Source organism: Ranitomeya imitator, chromosome 2, assembly GCF_032444005.1.
Source record: "Ranitomeya imitator isolate aRanImi1 chromosome 2, aRanImi1.pri, whole genome shotgun sequence".
In the NCBI taxonomy this organism is placed as follows: Eukaryota; Metazoa; Chordata; class Amphibia; order Anura; family Dendrobatidae; genus Ranitomeya; species Ranitomeya imitator.
Window position 1 is genome coordinate 267,412,724 of NC_091283.1, and position 17,125 is coordinate 267,429,848.

General features: G+C 42.2%; 1 protein-coding gene across 1 annotated transcript in view; it reads right to left on the reverse strand.

Annotated features, from left to right (window-relative positions):
- Nucleotides 1-4,217: 4,217 nt before the first annotated feature.
- Nucleotides 4,218-17,125, reverse strand: part of LOC138663061 (serine/threonine-protein kinase SBK1-like) — a 35,235-nt gene continuing 22,327 nt past the window's right edge. The window contains exons 2-4 of the mRNA XM_069749125.1: nt 7,449-7,686; nt 6,283-6,485; nt 4,218-5,980 (exon numbers count right to left, since the gene is read on the reverse strand). Of these exons, the coding sequence (XP_069605226.1) occupies nt 5,228-5,980; nt 6,283-6,485; nt 7,449-7,620 (1,128 nt within the window). The 5' untranslated portion in view covers nt 7,621-7,686 and the 3' untranslated portion in view covers nt 4,218-5,227. The remainder of the gene's footprint in view (nt 5,981-6,282; nt 6,486-7,448; nt 7,687-17,125) is intronic.

Consider the following 17,125-nt stretch of genomic DNA (forward strand, 5'->3'; position numbering starts at 1 on the left):
GCCTGCGGGTGGTACAATCGGGTCGGAAAGGAGTAGGAGGGGTGGAAAGTGGGGAAAAATAGAAACAGAGAAAGTAAAGCACCAAGGAAAGAGAGTAGTTCAGCCGGAAGATAGGGTTCCGACCAGAAAAAAAAAAGAGAAAAACCAAGAAGCCACTAGGCCTCAAGGGTACAGGACAATATCATAGAAAACTCTGAGAAGTAGTGTCAGAGACACACCCTAGTGGGGAGGTGATTGAGCAGAGAGCAACCAGCCGAGCCCCTGCAGCAAAAAAGAAAAAAAAAAAAATCCAACTCTACCCAGTAGGCCCATGACCTTGGTAACATAAACATTGTTAATGAACATAACAGCGGATCATGGGCCAAGTACATTTGTCGAAATGAGCAGAGTCATAACAAGCCCCCGAAGGGGTATCATCAAAAGTCACATTTCAGGAGAAAGAGCAGCGTTAGCCAACATAAAATAACATTAACACATTAATTCGGTAGTGCAACAGTTGAGCACAGTACATGACGAGTCAATTGATGTAGGTGGACATTCATAAATAGTGCAAAATGAACCATGTTAGGAACCCCGCTCAGGAGTCCCAGGTAGAATCAAATAGGAATATCACCGCTACAAAACATGTGGCTCCAATCCATCCACAATTAACAGGCTAAAGCAAAGTCACGACCAAGCCCCCCGTGGGAGCCTGGCAACATGGAGGGACAATGTAGGCGGCAAGAAAGCAAAAAGAGAAAAGGGGCAATAGTGATCATAAGGTCTGAATTAGGTGATCAAGTGTCATCAGCATGAGTAACGGAGGCAGGTCTACGGCGGGAGCCCCGTTTCCTCTTTCCCAGCGACCCGGTGTGGGGGCCTCCAGCACGGCGTGGGCCCCATAGGTCAGACGCAGTAAGGCGATGCCAGTCTCCCAGTGTGACAATGGGTAAGCCCAGTGCAGCGGTGAAGTTCTGCAGATCTGACGGGGATCTCAAAATTATCAATCCTTTATCACTGCGTACTTGTAATTGAAATGGGTAACCCCAACTGTAGGGGATCTTATTTTCCCGCAGCACCTCCAGGAGGGGGCGCAGTGCCCTCCGTTTAGCCAGGGTGAAGCGTGAGAGGTCAGACAAGAGAAGGACATCAGACCCATTAAAGTCAATAGCATCGTGGTCCCTCGCCTTACGCATGATGTCATCCTTAGTTTGGAAGTAGTGAATCCTGCAGATGACGTCCCTCGGCTTAGATGTATCGGGGTTCTTTGGGCCTAGCGAGCGGTGGGCTCTGTCAATTTCAATGTGTTCAGTGGGTGACCTCCCTAAGAGAGAATTGAAAATGCCATGGAGGGCCGAGGAGAGGTCACGTGGGGCTACGGACTCAGGGATCCCACGGAGCCTGATATTATTCCTCCGGTTCCTGTTCTCAGAGTCCTCCAGCATATCTAGGACCACATTGAAAGTCTCTGAGTGTAGGTCAAGAAGCTGCTGCTGACTCTGCAATTGTGAGGAAAGCGACTCCACTTTAGCTTCTAATGCAGAGACAGTGGTGGTAAGGTGGGACACGTCTTCCTTAAGGGACCCCACTTCACTCCTGCACACTGCCTCCAGACGCTGTATATAGCCCTCCATGTCAGCCTTTGTAGGGAAGGCACTCAGCTGCGCTCTCAGCTCAGAGGCAGTTATATAGTCATCAGAGGCCAGGGACCTAAGAGGAGCCTGTGTGTGGAGGCCATGAGATGCAGTGATGGTGGGCACAATGTCCTTTGGCACTAGACTGGGAGAGGCCCCTCTCTCATGCCTCCCTGGTGGTAGTAGTGGGGGGCCCATTTCAGTTTCCTGAGCCTGATAAGGGTGCAGTATAGGGGGAGACAGGTCCCCACTCTGTGTGTTCTGATACCTTTCTATCATAGCTGTGAGGCTCTGTGTGTTCTGATACCTTTCTATCGTAGCCGCGATGCTCTGTGTGTTCTGATACCTTTCTATCATAGCTGTGAGGCTCTGAGTGTTCTGATACCTTTCTATCGTAGCCGCGATGCTCTGTGTGTTCTGATACCTTTCTATCATAGCTGTGAGGCTCTGTGTGTTCTGATACCTTTCTATCATAGCTGCGATGCTCTGTGTGTTATGATTCCTTTCTATCGTAGCGGCGATGCTCTGTGTGTTCTGATACCTTTCTATCGTAGCCGCGATGCTCTGTGTGTTATGATTCCTTTCTATCGTGGCCGCGATGCTCTGTGTGTTCTGATACCTTTCTATCGTAGCTGCGAGGCTCTGTGTGTTCTCATACCTTTCAGTTATAGCCAGCAGTACATTTGGGGTATAGTTACTTTTCTATGGGATCGGACTGGACATGCTAACACTCACTCCCCACACATCATTGACAGGCCCGGATTTAGAGGGGGCCTAAGGGGCCCGGGGCCACCCACCAAGCGGGGGCCTCCCACCAATATAGGGATAAATATCTCAAAACATGTAAAATACACGTCTCTTTGCTGAGAACCATTTCTAATGATAAGGAACATTTAACAAAAGAGAAACTATTGAAAGTGTAGGGACCGATCTACGGGCCTACACCTCAGTGGCTGGTGCAGAGCAGCAGAGTCATGGCACATGACCTGTGTCAGCATCTACTGACCTGGCTAGCCTAGCCAGACTTCCTTAGTACCTAATGCTTAGCTAATGGCATGCAGCAGCCTTCTCCGAACCCAACAGAAGCTTCTAGGCGCTACCCATTCAGCTATATGATCGCTCCCTCGGATTAGATCAGATGAGAGTTTGTTCAGCTACCTTCGAGGAAGGAGGTGGAGCCACGATGTCGTCGTAAGAAGAGGATTCTCCACCCCGGAGCGCGGCAGGACTTCACTCTGGATCTTCAGTCACTGAAGATCCATAGGTGAAGTGGTTCAGTCTTCACAGTGTTGCGGTGGGTGAGTATGATCTCTCTGTCTGTGTGTGTCTGTGTATCTTTCCTGCAGCCCCTGTCCTACACAGTACCATACTGTATACACAGGTCCACTGCTGTGGCATCACTGACCAGCTTAAAAAACTGTCGCATCAAAGCGTGACTCCTTCAAAATTTATGAGAACAAGGCGAAGAGCTGTCTGGTTCATCTGAGTATGTTCAGACGATAACTTGACACAGGTGTCGAAACGTGTCTCAATCCATTGGATTATGGCCAAACGGAAGAAGTACAACTCAGCCCTTCTGAAAAATACAGAACAGAAACTTTCCAGAACAGAAACTTTCTTGCCTATCATTGGTCAGTTTATCGCTTCTCTTGACCAACGTCTTCAAGCATATAAAGATATATCAAACAAATTTCGTTTTTTTAGCCATTTGAAAGAACTGTCTTCAGACGAGCTAAAGGCCACAGCAGAGCAGCTCGTGAGGTCTTATTCAGATGACTTGGACATTACAATTATCGATGAACTGTGTCGGCTTGTAACATTTGCCAATTTATTCACAGACGAGGAGCCAAAAGATATCAACACTGAACTTTTCATGTACAAGATTATCGTGGAAAAGGGTGTGCAGGACACTTTCCCAAATATTGAGATAGCTCTAAGGATATATCTAATTTTGATGGTAACAAACTGCAGTGGTGAGCGTTCCTTCTCAAAGCTCAAATTAGTTGAAAACCGGTTAAGGACATCCATGAAGCAGGAATGACTTGTAAATTTGGCTATCATGAGCATCGAGTCAGATATACTGCGTGAATTGGACTTTAGTGACATCATTAGTGATTTTGCAGCACGAAAATCTAAAGGAAAGTGCCTGGATTGTAAAAAATGAATGATTTTACCTGAATTACTCTGCGTAAATGATTTTTGTAAATAAACTTGCGTTCGTTTCATTTTTGTGTTTTTGCATTACATATTGCAACACCTTGAAAAATGGGCCTGCCTCCAAAATGGGCCCCGGGCCACCCACCTCTTAAATCCGTCCCTGATCATTGAGGCTTGGTGTCCATGACCCTGAGACAAATACACTGGTTCTCCTTCCTGGGCTCATTTTTGGTTGGAAGTAACCACTGTGACTAGGCGAACCCCACAAGGCCTGCCATATGCCAGAAAAATCCTCCCATATACTGTAGGAGATGATCTGACAAGAGCTGAACTATGTTTAGAGGGCTGAGTCAAACTTGTTGCAACTCTTAGGTTTGCCCATTTTACTTGATATTAAGACATCAAGGTCAAGAAGAACATTACAATAAAATGTCAGACTGTAGAAAGTTCTCATTTTTAAGTATAATTTATTTCATGGTTTTTTCTTAAGTTTGTTTCGTGAGTTTATTTTTTTAATATATATATATATATATACTTTTTGCAGTTCATATTACACAGTGGAATTTTTTTTCAAGCTCACTCAATATTAAAAAAAAGCTGAACATAGCGTTGTCTCATTCACACTAATATTGCCTTTTTTAAGTTGTAAAAGTTTACCAGTTACTGAACCAAAAAACATAAAATGACACAGAGTTGTATGACCACTACATAAAATAAAAAACAAAAGTTGTAATATGTCGATATGCCTTTCATATGATACACAGGATCGGTCAGCGCTAAGATGATCGTTACTACAACAATACACATGTAACATTAATTTTCTTGGCTCATGGCTGCAATGGAATACCTGTAATGTTCTGCAATGTTGGCGTTCACAGACAGAGCACTTTTGGACTCATGACATAAAACTCGTAAGATTCACCGTCAAGATGCAAATTGTTTGAACGCTATTGTAAAAGTAATAGAAAAAATATTGATATGGGAAGAATTCAAGAAGTATCTCCAGGAGAATGGATATTGATGGCCGTATGTGCGGCATGTGACTACAGCAGTCAGTGATTGGCAGCGACAGTACGGTTACGTCATCGATATAGCTATGTAAATAGAAACCAGCTGGGGACCATGGACATGTGGAGGATTTCAAAGGTGTGTATGGGCATAGTTATCTTTTCCAGCATCCCCATCAATCACCTGTCTGCTTGCGTTAACAGTGGCTGAGAGTACACAAATCATGGAGTTGGACGAGCACACATCTATGCACTGCGTTGTGGCCGTTTTCAGATATTGCCAATCAGATAACATTCACTTCTATGGTTCTGTCATAAATGTATGAGCTGGGACTACCCCTTTACGTTGGACCTTACGACTGGAGAGCCATATGACGTCTGCTAGTTCATGGCATCAGTCCAAAAGAAGATTGCTCCGTCTGCATATAGTACACGATGAAGAATAGCATTTCATACACATATCTCGATTGGCGCTGACACCAAGATACTATTTGCATTACTCTCTTTCGGGACATCCTCGTAGCTGCTGCACGAAGAAAAGGATAAACTGGGGCTGGTGTCGCTTTTATTGCTATCCAGAGTATTACCGTTGAGATAAGGAAGACCTTGCGGCTTGATATTTACGAAGACATCGTTGTTGTTTTTTGCCTCCGAAGGATGAGATTCCTCCTTGGTCACCAGCCAAGTTTTGCCAAAATACCAGAGGATATCCTTAATGGAGCATCTTTTCTCCGGCTCGATGGAAAGCAATTTGCTAAACATTTTAAGGGCATGAGAGGTGAATCTCCGCCACTGCGATGGTACGTTGGCATTCTTGTATTTTTGCCACTGATAAAATTCATAGTAAAAGGAGTCCGAATGTAATGCTTTCTCCCAGGGGAAGTTCCCCGTCATCATGCAGAACAGTAGGACCCCAAACGCCCACACGTCGATACTGTAATCCACCAGAAATCCACTGTGCTTTGAAGTTTCACAAAGTTCAGGAGCTGTGTAAGGGATGGTTCCGCTCACTCGCTTTTCTGTAGTTCCGGAAATCCTGGTCATGCCGAAATCGGAGAGTTTAATTTTGCGACATTCTTTGTCGAAAATTAGAATATTTTCCGGTTTGATATCACGGTGGACAAGTTTTCGGTTATGGAGGTAATCCAGAGCTAATGCTACTTGGTAGATGCAACGTTTGGTTGTATGTTCAGAAAGACCGACCTAAAATTGCACAAAAATATGAAGTAAGAAAAAAAAAAGAATAAATTATCATCAGCCTTACATAGCTCTGGCTGGTTTCTACTTCATGCTATAGTATCGACATACTGGACATGGCAGAAAATGCCCAATTACTGAAAACGGTCACCAGGAAGGAGACAGATTCCAAAAGGCCAGGTAAGTGCCAGTATAGTAGCTGCAGGGGATTAGTAAGGATGAATTTATCTTTTTTTTTACTAGTTTGGACCCTTTAAAAATGGTTCCCCATGCAAACTCACCCCACCCATTAACCACATCACATGTACCTGAGGAGGGATGATATCAAACAGGTCTCCAGCTACAGCATATTCTTGTGCAAACACATAGAATTCATCTGTCTCAAATGCAATGTCGTACATGCCAATAATATACGGACAGGCCGACAGGTAGCGGGAAATGCAATATTCCTGCAAAAAGCTCTTTTGTTTTGTCGTTTTCTTCCTTAAAAATTTTAGAGCCATCTTTGTACCTAAAGAATTAAGCAGAGATATCAATGAAAATTGGCTTAATGTGGCAAGTAGCATTCATAATCTATAATGATTACCCCTTGCAAAATGCTGTCATACTCATCTTCTGAAATACTGTGTGCACTGTTCTCAGTTCCCAGCTTGCTACACAACACTGCTCCTAGGCTAGACCACAATCTGACATGGGGAGTTATGCAAAATATCTTTTTCAGAAGGCAAAATCAAGTTGTCACTCAGTGCCATCTACTGGAGCCAGCTACTCCATAAATCAGAGATCAACGGCTCGCCTATAAAACTGCCAAAACCAAGTGGCGGCCTCCACAAGAAGAAATGGTTCCCTAGACACGTCTCAAAGGTCTCGGACACCACCAAATTAGTACCCTGCTCTGCATGGACAAACCACAAAATCTCTGAAATAGTAGTATACAGCTGGGGCAGCACGGTGGCTCAGTGGATAGCACTGCATCCTTGCAGCGCTGGAGTCCTAGGTTCTAATCCCACCTTGGACACCATCTGCAAGGAGTTTGTATGTTCTCCCCATGTTTGCGTGTGTTTCCTTCGGGCACTCCAGTTTCCTCCCACATAGACATACTGATAGGGAATTTAGATTGTGAGCCCCATCAGGGACAGTGATGATAAAGTGCAAAACTGTAAAGCGCTGCGTAATATGTTAGCACTATATAAAAATAAAGATTATTATTACTGGGAATTTTTCTTTTTAAGTAGACTGATTTGTCAATTTTTCTTAGTTATGTTACAAGACTCTTTACAAGGTTGAGGACATACAGTAACTACCTCTGATAAATGGTGCTACAGAGACAGTTTCTTTCTTCTTGAGAAGAGCTAATGTGTCTGACACTGGCCTATCACATGGACTGGTCAAATGAAACTAAAGGTTGGTCTCTTCTTAACTCGGGTTAGAACCAATTAGTCATAAAGCCATTTTTTTTTTATCTATGACTCACCTCTGGCTTTATGGATCACCAGATTGACTCTTCCGTATGTGCCTTTCCCAAGCTCCCTAATGACCTCATATTGTTTTGTGATTTCTACTTTCTCCATTGTCTTCGCTGTCAATATCTGTAACTCTTCAAGGATATCCACTGCTCCTCGGGACAGTAGTGATGAGACGCTCATGGTTATTCTCTGCGTGAAGTAATTTAGTCACCAGTAATGTTTTACTTTCATTAGATCCGTGTTGATCTGGAATTAAAGAGACAATTACAATAATTTGTCAAGTAGTGAAAATAATTTCTGTAATTAAAGTCCATTAAAGGTCATCATCAAATATCCTATTGTCTTCATTATTGATCATGTTTTCCCCTCAGTCATTATCTTGACTATTATCACTTTTGCCAACCCTTCATCATGATCAGCCAACATTTTCTCAATGTAATGATGTGTTGGATGCATTGCATTACACAGATTGGCATTACACAGTGCTTTAGTCGTAGTCTTTGGCATGACAGAATGCTTTAGTAGTAGTTTTTACTATTTTGCATCACCTTTTACTCTAAAGTCTTAGCTTAAATGTGCATTTAGACAATCAGATGAAAGGAGATCATCTATATACTGCCAATTACTATTATTTAATAACCCATATGAGTGATCTAGATAATCAGATGAAAGGAGATCGTCTATATACTGCGGATGACTATTATTTAATAACCCATATGAGTGATCTACATAATCAGATGAAAAGAGATCGTCTATATACTGCCGATAGCTATTATTTAATAACCCACATGAGCGATCTAGATCAGATGACTATTATTTAATGACTCACATGAGTGATCGGGTTGGCTGACAAACTTGCGTTTTCATTGTGTCTCGGCTGATCAACAGCATGTTGGGAATAAGCATTCTCATGAACATATCAGACACCTGATCGACATTATTATTTATTTTTATAGCGCCATTTATTCCATGGCACTTTACATGGGACATTGACGATAAGTGTTAATTGTTCTGTTAACTTAAAATGATGCAGCAAATACATCCATTACACACAAAGGAGGCCAGCTTTTAGTAATCCTCTTGGAGTTAATTAGGACAGGATAACACGTGTGACTCTTGCTGGAATGCCCTCTGCTACCAGCAGATATGTTCCATAAGTGGATTAAGAAGTTAAACTTTACATGTAATTGTCCTCTGCAGGAGATTAAACAAAAATATCCAGATTAATTTTTTTTTCCTGTCACCTACTTAGACCAAGTTGTACAGCAAACAACCAGTACCTCTAATGATGGGAAAGGTGGTTGTTTCTTATGTGGATTGACATTGGAACCAGTGACATTACGAGTAAAGAGATTTTTAACCACCGATTAGTCGTCTTTAATATTCCTCAGGGAACTAGATGTAGGCTGCAGAATGAGATATCACAGTAAAAGCTGTTATTTCCCCTCCAGATTAATGTATCTAATAATGATTCATTCGAGATATTCAGAAAACAGTTTAGTAATTTTCAGGAGGTCCTATATTTTTGTAATAATATTTTTAAGCATAATTAAATTGACGACTTAGCTTTCTGAAACCAAACGGAGATTATCTTATTGTTTGATCATTGTCCAGAACACCATGGGAATAATATGACAACACATAGAAATACCTTGCAATATGGAAACTTGATAACAAATCCCATATTCCCTTGTCTCACAAGTTACACTTACAGTACTGTGCAAACCTATAAAAAGAATGCTGCAAAGTAAGAATGCTTTAAAAAATAGAAGTGATAGTTTATTTTTGTCAGGTATCAAAATGCAAAATGAACAAAAGAGAAATCTAGAATCAATGTCTGGTGTGACCGCACTTTGCTTTAAAAAAAAAGGATTGATTCTGCTAGGTGCACTCCTTTTCTGGAGGAACTCGGCAGGGAGGTTGTTGCAAACATCTTGGAGAAGTAACTACAGATCTTCAGCAGACTGGAAGATGTTGAGATCAGGCCTCTGTGGGGAAGTATCATCACTTCCTAAACTTCTTGTTCTTCTGAAGATAGTTCTTAGTGACATTGGTTGCATTTTTGGGATTGTTCTCCAGCTGCAGAATAAAGATGGAGCCAATCAGACGCCACCGGATGGTATTACAGTGTCTGTCTGTATTTCTTGGCATTATGGGCACTATCTAATTTAACCATGATGTATCATGCATGCGCCACACAGTTTCCTTGGCTGATTACTGCGTATTTGGTCTTCAAGGTTGCCCAATTTTTTGGAGTGCTTCTTCGAAAGAGTTTGAACAACACTTCTTAAAACCCTAGTCTGCTCTGAAATCTTTGCCTGGAAGAGACCTTGCTGATGCAGTATAACTACCTTGTGCTGAGCTCAGTCTTGTTATTGTGTAAGAGATATGACGTGAAATTGTGTTCCATAGCGTCACCTTTTGTAGCAGAGTTCGCTGTTCTTCACCCAGTTTTAAGCCTCCTACGTAGCTTTTTCTGTTTTAGTTTAGTTTCAACCTACGTATGAAATTGATCATTATCACATGTTTAGTATCACTGGTTTCTCATACACCGGGATACAATCTCTGACCTAGAACTATTGATGCTGTTTTACAAGCAAAAGGCAGTCACCAGATACGGGTGGGATTTACATTTCTCTTTTGTTCATTCATTTTCCATTTTGTTAATTGATAAGTTTATTTTTAACACTTCGATTTTTATTATTATTATTATTACTTTGTGTGCCGGCTGTGGTTTTTATTGGTACCATTTTGTAGTAATTAAGAAATTTTGATGTCTTTGCATTGCATTTTTGGAGGAAAGTACAGTGGTCGCAAATTCAAGCTGTTCTATATTTTCTTACGGTGTTCACTATATGGGTTAAATAAATGTGTATTTTGATAGAATCTCTTATTGATCTGACCTTTCTGACTGTCTTTATTTGATGCTTCAAACTCTTATGTATTTTTATTATTTAATTTTTTTTTTCTTAAATTACTTTGAACTAATTTTTTTAGTCCAACTATTGTTCTTCACCCTTCTTTGATCATGTAATTCAACTCCTTCCCGCATTAGGACATGAATTAATGCCCTGTTAAGGGGTCTGGAGGTATGGAAGGGGCTCATGAGCTAAACTCTCTGCACAGGTGGCAGATAATGGCTATATTACATACAGTATCAGGAATCTGTCTCTAAAAGTGGCATTAGAACGGTACATACGTTGGTGCCCGCGCAGACTGGCTCAAGGGGGTCCAATAGATTAATATTGTAAAGTAAAAGTCCGATATAATAAAATATGGATTGAATTCCAATTCCACAGAAAACAATCCGTTTTTTTTTTTTTTGGTGGGGGAGTAGGTGATGAGCATTTACTCTCCTGAAGGTGTATAAAAATAATTAAATAATAATATTTGTATTTAATAATTATTAATAATAAATGATTACGGTAAATAAAATGTTATAGCTAGAATATAATAAAAATCCCTCTGAAGACCACACCAATCTTGACAAAATTTTTGGTTATGGATTTTCAGTTTCTATATCTTCAGTATATATTGAACTTTTATTCCATAGAACGATTCCTCTAGAAAGCCTCTTTTTTTTTTTTTTTACTTTTGTCATCCCAAAGATCATAAAATTAAACATAGAAAAAAACAAACAGATGCTATATATAAAAAATAACGTAAATTAACTCAAAATACCAAAAATACTAATAATGACTAAAAATGAAAATACCAAAAATCATATTTAAAAAAATAGTAAAAATAAAAGTAAATAGGAAATCTGCAGTGTGATTCCTAGAAGTGTGTCCTAGAAGTGTGAAGATTACAGTAGAATTAAAATCTGAAAGATGTATACAGACTGTGCCCTGCTACCTGCCACCATCGCACTCTAACAAGAATCTCTATTCTTCCGACAGGTATGTTCATCCACCCAGCTCTCCTGCTGTCTGTCTATGAAGTGCACATAGTACATCACCCAGCTTTGCACATAGACATTCCTCTGCACCTAGCATTCACATGGTATGTTCATCCACCCAGCTCTCCTGCTGTCTATGAAGTGCACATAGTACATCACCCAGCTTTGCACATAGACTCGCCTCTGCACCTAGCATTCACATGGTATGTTCATCCATCCAGCTCTCCTGCTGTCTGTCTATGAAGTGCACATAAAGACACAAAAAGAGAACAGCGAGGTCAAAAATACTCTGTTGTAAAGAAGTCACAGTAAATGAGCAATTGCTAGTTTAAAAATGAAAAAAATACAGGGTATTTAGCTAATACGTTTTTTTGCAAAAAAATGTATATTAAGCTGCTCCACCAATCGCCAAGGTATACCCATAATAGAGCAGTCCTGTCTAATGTATATAATCCCTATCTGATGTATTTAAAAACCTGATCATCTGTATAGTACCTGTATAAGCAGGGTTGAGAGAGAAAATATCCATGTGGACATGCTGGATGGAACAGCTTTAGTGCAAATGACCCATAGAGGAGTGGTGGACTCCCCAGTCTTGTAGAAACAAGAGAACAATTATAGAACCAGAAACACATGGGCTACTTGCACAGTGAACAAGTCTGTAGAAACCTGTTCACACCACCAAGAAACTTGAAGACAGCACGGTGGCTCAGTGGATAGCACTGCAGCCTTGCAGCGCTGGGGTCCTGGGTTCTAATCCCATCTTGGACAACATCTGCAAAGAGTTTGTATGTTCTCTCCGTGTTTGCGTGGGTTTCCTCCGGGTACTCCGGTTTCCTCCCACATTCCAAAGACATACTGATAGGGAATTAAGATTGTGAGCCCCATCGGGGACAGTGATGATAATGTGTGCAACCTGTAAAGCGCTGCGGAATTTGTTAGCGCTATATAAAAATAAAGATTATTATTATTATTATTTATTAAGACACAAAAAGATCACAGCGAGGTCAAAAATACTCTGTTGTAAAGAAGTCACAGTAAATTAGCAAGTGCTAGTCAAAAAATGAAAAAAATACTGGGTATTTAGTTAATACGGTTTTTTTTTTTGCAAAAAAATGTGTGAGTATTAAGCTGCTCCACCAATCAAAAAAACGTATTAACTAAATACCCTGTATTTTTTTTTTTCATTTTTTGACTAGCACTTGCTCATTTACTGTGACTTCTTTACAACTAAAGAGCCACCTTGTTAGAATGCGGCATTACTGCTGCACAAGGTGGCTCTTTTAGTTTATAATGGCTGGAGGGGGTGACAGAGGCCCTTTAAGATTATTGTACTTGTTTTTATAATGTATACCCCTCACATGTAAAGCGCCATGGAATAAATGGCGCTATAACAATAAATAATAATAATAATAAAATTGCACCATGGATATAGAGGTGCTGATCATATGTAGAAAATGTTTTGATTTTCTTTACAGGTTAGATTATAAGAAAATAATCGGCTTTAATTAAAATAATAAGCGGCAGAGACGACAGAGCGGCCAGAGTTTATCAGGATAAACAACACTCGGCGCAGACTGCAAATGCCACGTGTGTCTCCATTACTGAACAGGAGGATGCAGACGGAGCATCTGGGCCATTACAACGCTGCCAGCCTGATCTGTGATCCCTGCCAGATAATCAGGACATGACCCCTAGTGTACCCTAACCCTAACATAATCATGACAGGACCCCTAGTGTACCCTAACATAATCAGGACAGGACCCCTAGTGTACCCTAACATAATCAGGACAGGACCCCTAGTGTACCCTGTCCCTAACCCTAACATAATCAGGACAGGACCCCTAGTGTACCCTAACCCTAACATAATCAGCATAATCAGGACAGGATCCCTAGTGTACCCTAACCCTAACATAATCAGGACAGGACCCCAAGTGTACCCTAACCCTAACATAATCAGGACAGGACCCCTAGTGTACCCTAACATAATCAGGACAGGACCCCTAGTGTACTCTAATCCTAACATAATCAGGACAGGACCCCTAGTGTACTCTAATCCTAACATAATCAGGACAGGACCCCTAGTGTACTCTAATCCTAACATAATCAGGACAGGATTCCTAGTGTACCCTAACCTTAATATTTATCCTACATTAGACATTAGACACCACTGTTTTCTGAATATCACAACCAGACCTTTATTCTCAGATTAAAGGGAAAAAAGAAATAAATACATAATAATGGTCCACATAGGCTCGAGAAGAACCTTGAAGTCTGTGAATATTGCCAGTTTAACTTTTTCCAGCACAACACCCTACAGATGTGTTTTTTTCTGCTTGTACATCCGCTGTGCACCTGTTTTTCACATCTGGATGCCTTTTTTATTTTTTAATTTACAATTTAAAATAAATAAATACAATCCTATATGCAATTTCCTTTAATCTATGCTAGGGATACATTAAAAACATCCTATACAAATATCCATTTTTCTTTTTTTTTTCTGCAATGCTCAAAATGGAGCTGGTCACTTCTTCCAGCATTTTTCACCCATTGAAATTAATAGGTAGTGAAAAAACGCACCAAATACTCAGGGATCTGCATTTTTTGTGCCAATACCTTATTCTATAGAATGGGACATTTTTTTTCAACACTATACTTTATCAGCATGCACAAGAGGAAACTTTAGCAACATAAAACGCGAGGAAAACCTACCTTTTTTCTTCAGCTTCTTTCCTGCCAAAAGATCAGATTTTGCTGCAGAAAAAAAATGCTGAAAAAACGCCTAGTGTGAACCTACCTGTAACTCCAATCACTTCTGTGAAATCAACCTGTCCAGGGATGAAGCAACACTGATTGTGAATCAATTTATTGTGCAAATGTGACAGACAACAGTAGAATTGATGGGCAAATAGGAAGACAACCCCTATGAAGGAGCAGTTCTGCAGGGGGTGACCACAGACCATTTCTCTGATCTCATCCTTCTTGGCTGTTGTTTTGGTCACTTTGGCATTTTGTCATTGCTTTCACCCCTAGAGGTACAGTAGCATGAGGCGGTGTCTACAACCCACAGAAGTTACTTAGGTAGTGCAGCTCATCCAGGATGGCACATCAATGTGAGCTGTGGCTAGAAGGGTAGCTGTGTCCAGAGCATGGAGCAGTACACCTGGACATGTGAATGGGGACATAGGAGGGCAACAACCCAGCAGCAGCACGAACAGGATGAGCAGTGCCAGAGCCCTGCAAAATAACCTGCAGCAGGCCACTAACATACATGTGTCTGCTCATATTGTCAGAAACAGACTCCATGATGGTGGTCTGAGGGTCTGATGTCCACAAGAGGGTGTTGTCTTACAGCCCAACACTGCAGGGCGATTGGCATTTGGCAGTATGATGGCTCCCACACACCCTTACACAGTATGATGGCTCCCACAGCCCCCATGTAGACTCCGATGGCTTCCACAGCCCCCCTACACAGTATGATGGCTCACACAGCCCCCATGTAGAGTCCGATGGCTTCTACAGCCTCCATACACAGTATAATGGCTCACACAGCCTCCCTACACAGTATGATGGCTCTCACAGCCCCAATGTAGAGTCCGATGGCTTCCACAGCCCCCTACACAGTATGATGGCACAGCCTCCCTACACAGTATGATGGTTTCCTGTTATGACCTGGTGGTTAGGAGCACCCGGAATGACCTGATAGTTAAACCTCATACAGGACGAGCTCTGGGATGTGGGAGCTCTGCTGACCGCAAGCCCTAATCCTATCACACACAGAAATAGCCATGGAGCGCTCCTGACCAGACCTAGGCGCCTCGTCACAGCCTAAGAACTATCTAGCCCTAGAGATAGAAAATAAAGCCTACCTTGCCTCAGAGAAATTCCCCAAAGGTAAAGGAAGCCCCCCACATATATTGACTGTGAGTGAAAGCCACAAACGCAGAAATGAAACAGGTTTCAGCAAAGGGAGGCCAGACTTACTAAATAGACAGAGGATAGGAAAGGTAACTTTGCGATAAGCACAAAAACCTACAAAAGACCACGCAGAGTGTGCAAAAAAGACCTCCGCACCGACTCACGGTGCGGAGGGACCACTCTGCATCCCAGAGCTTCCAGCTAGCAAGACAAAATCATGAAAACCAGCTGGACAAGAAAACAATGAACAAATAATGACTATCAGGAACTTAGCTTCTGCAGGAGAAGGCAGGTCACCAGAGATATCCAGGAGCGAACTGAACCAATGCAAAAACATTGACAGCTGGCAAGGAGTAACGATCTGAGAGGAGTTAAATAGAGCAGTCAACCAAAGGATAAACCACGTCACCTGTGTAAGGAACCTCAGAAGCAGCAGCTTCACTCACAGCCACCAGAGGGAGCCCATAGACAGAACTCGCCGAAGTACCATTCACGACCACAGGAGGGAGCTCGACAACAGAATTCACAACAGTACCCCCCCTTGAGGAGGGGTCACCGAACCCTCACCAGAGCCCCCAGGCCGATCAGGATGAGCCAAATGAAAGGCACGAACCAGATCGGCAGCATGAACATCAGAGGCAAAAACCCAGGAATTATCTTCCTGACCATAACCCTTCCACATGACCAGGTACTGGAGTTTCCGTCTCGAAACACGAGAATCCAAAATCTTCTCTACCACATACTCCAACTCCCCCTCGACCAACACCGGGGCAGGAGGATCAACGGAGGGAACCATAGGCGCCACGTATCTCCGCAACAACGACCTATGGAACACATTATGGATGGCAAAAGAAGCTGGAAGATCCAAACGAAATGACACAGGATTAAGAACTTCCGAAATCTTATATGGTCCAATGAAACGAGGCTTAAACTTAGGAGAGGAAACCTTCATAGGAACGTGACGAGATGACAACCAAACCAAATCCCCAACACGAAGTCGGGGACCAACACAACGCCGGTGGTTAGCGAAACGTTGAGCCTTCTCCTGGGACAATGTCAAATTGTCCACCACATGAGTCCAAATCTGCTGCAACCTGTCCACCACCGCATCCACACCAGGACAGTCCGAAGGCTTAACCTGCCCTGAAGAGAAGCGAGGATGGAAACCAGAATTACAGAAAAAAGGAGAAACTAGAGTAGCCGAGCTGGCCCGATTATTAAGGGCGAATCAGCCAAAGGCAAGAAAGACACCCAATCATCCTGATCAGCAGAAACAAAGCATCTCAGATATGTCTCCAAAGTCTGATTAGTTCGTTCGGTTTGGCCATTAGTCTGAGGATGGAAAGCCGAAGAAAAAGACAAATCAATGCCCATCTTAGCACAAAAGGACCGCCAAAACCTCGAAACAAACTGGGAACCTCTGTCCGAGACGATGTTCTCTGGAATGCCATGCAAACGAACCACATGCTGGAAAAACAATGGCACCAAATCAGAGGAGGAAGGCAGTTTAGATAAGGGTACCAAATGGACCATCTTAGAGAAGCGATCACAAACCACCCAAATAACCGACATCTTTTGAGAAACAGCGAGATCAGAAATAAAATCCATGGAAATATGCGTCCAGGGCCTCTTCGGAATCGGCAAGGGCAAAAGCAAACCACTGGCACGAGAACAGCAGGGCTTAGCCTGAGCACAAATCCCACAGGACTGCACAAAAGAACGCACATCCCGTGACAAAGAAGGCCACCAAAAGGATCTAGCCACCAAATCTCTGGTACCAAAGATTCCAGGATGACCAGCCAATACTGAACAATGAATCTCCGAGATAACCCTACTAGTCCATCTATCAGGGACAAACAGTTTCTCCGT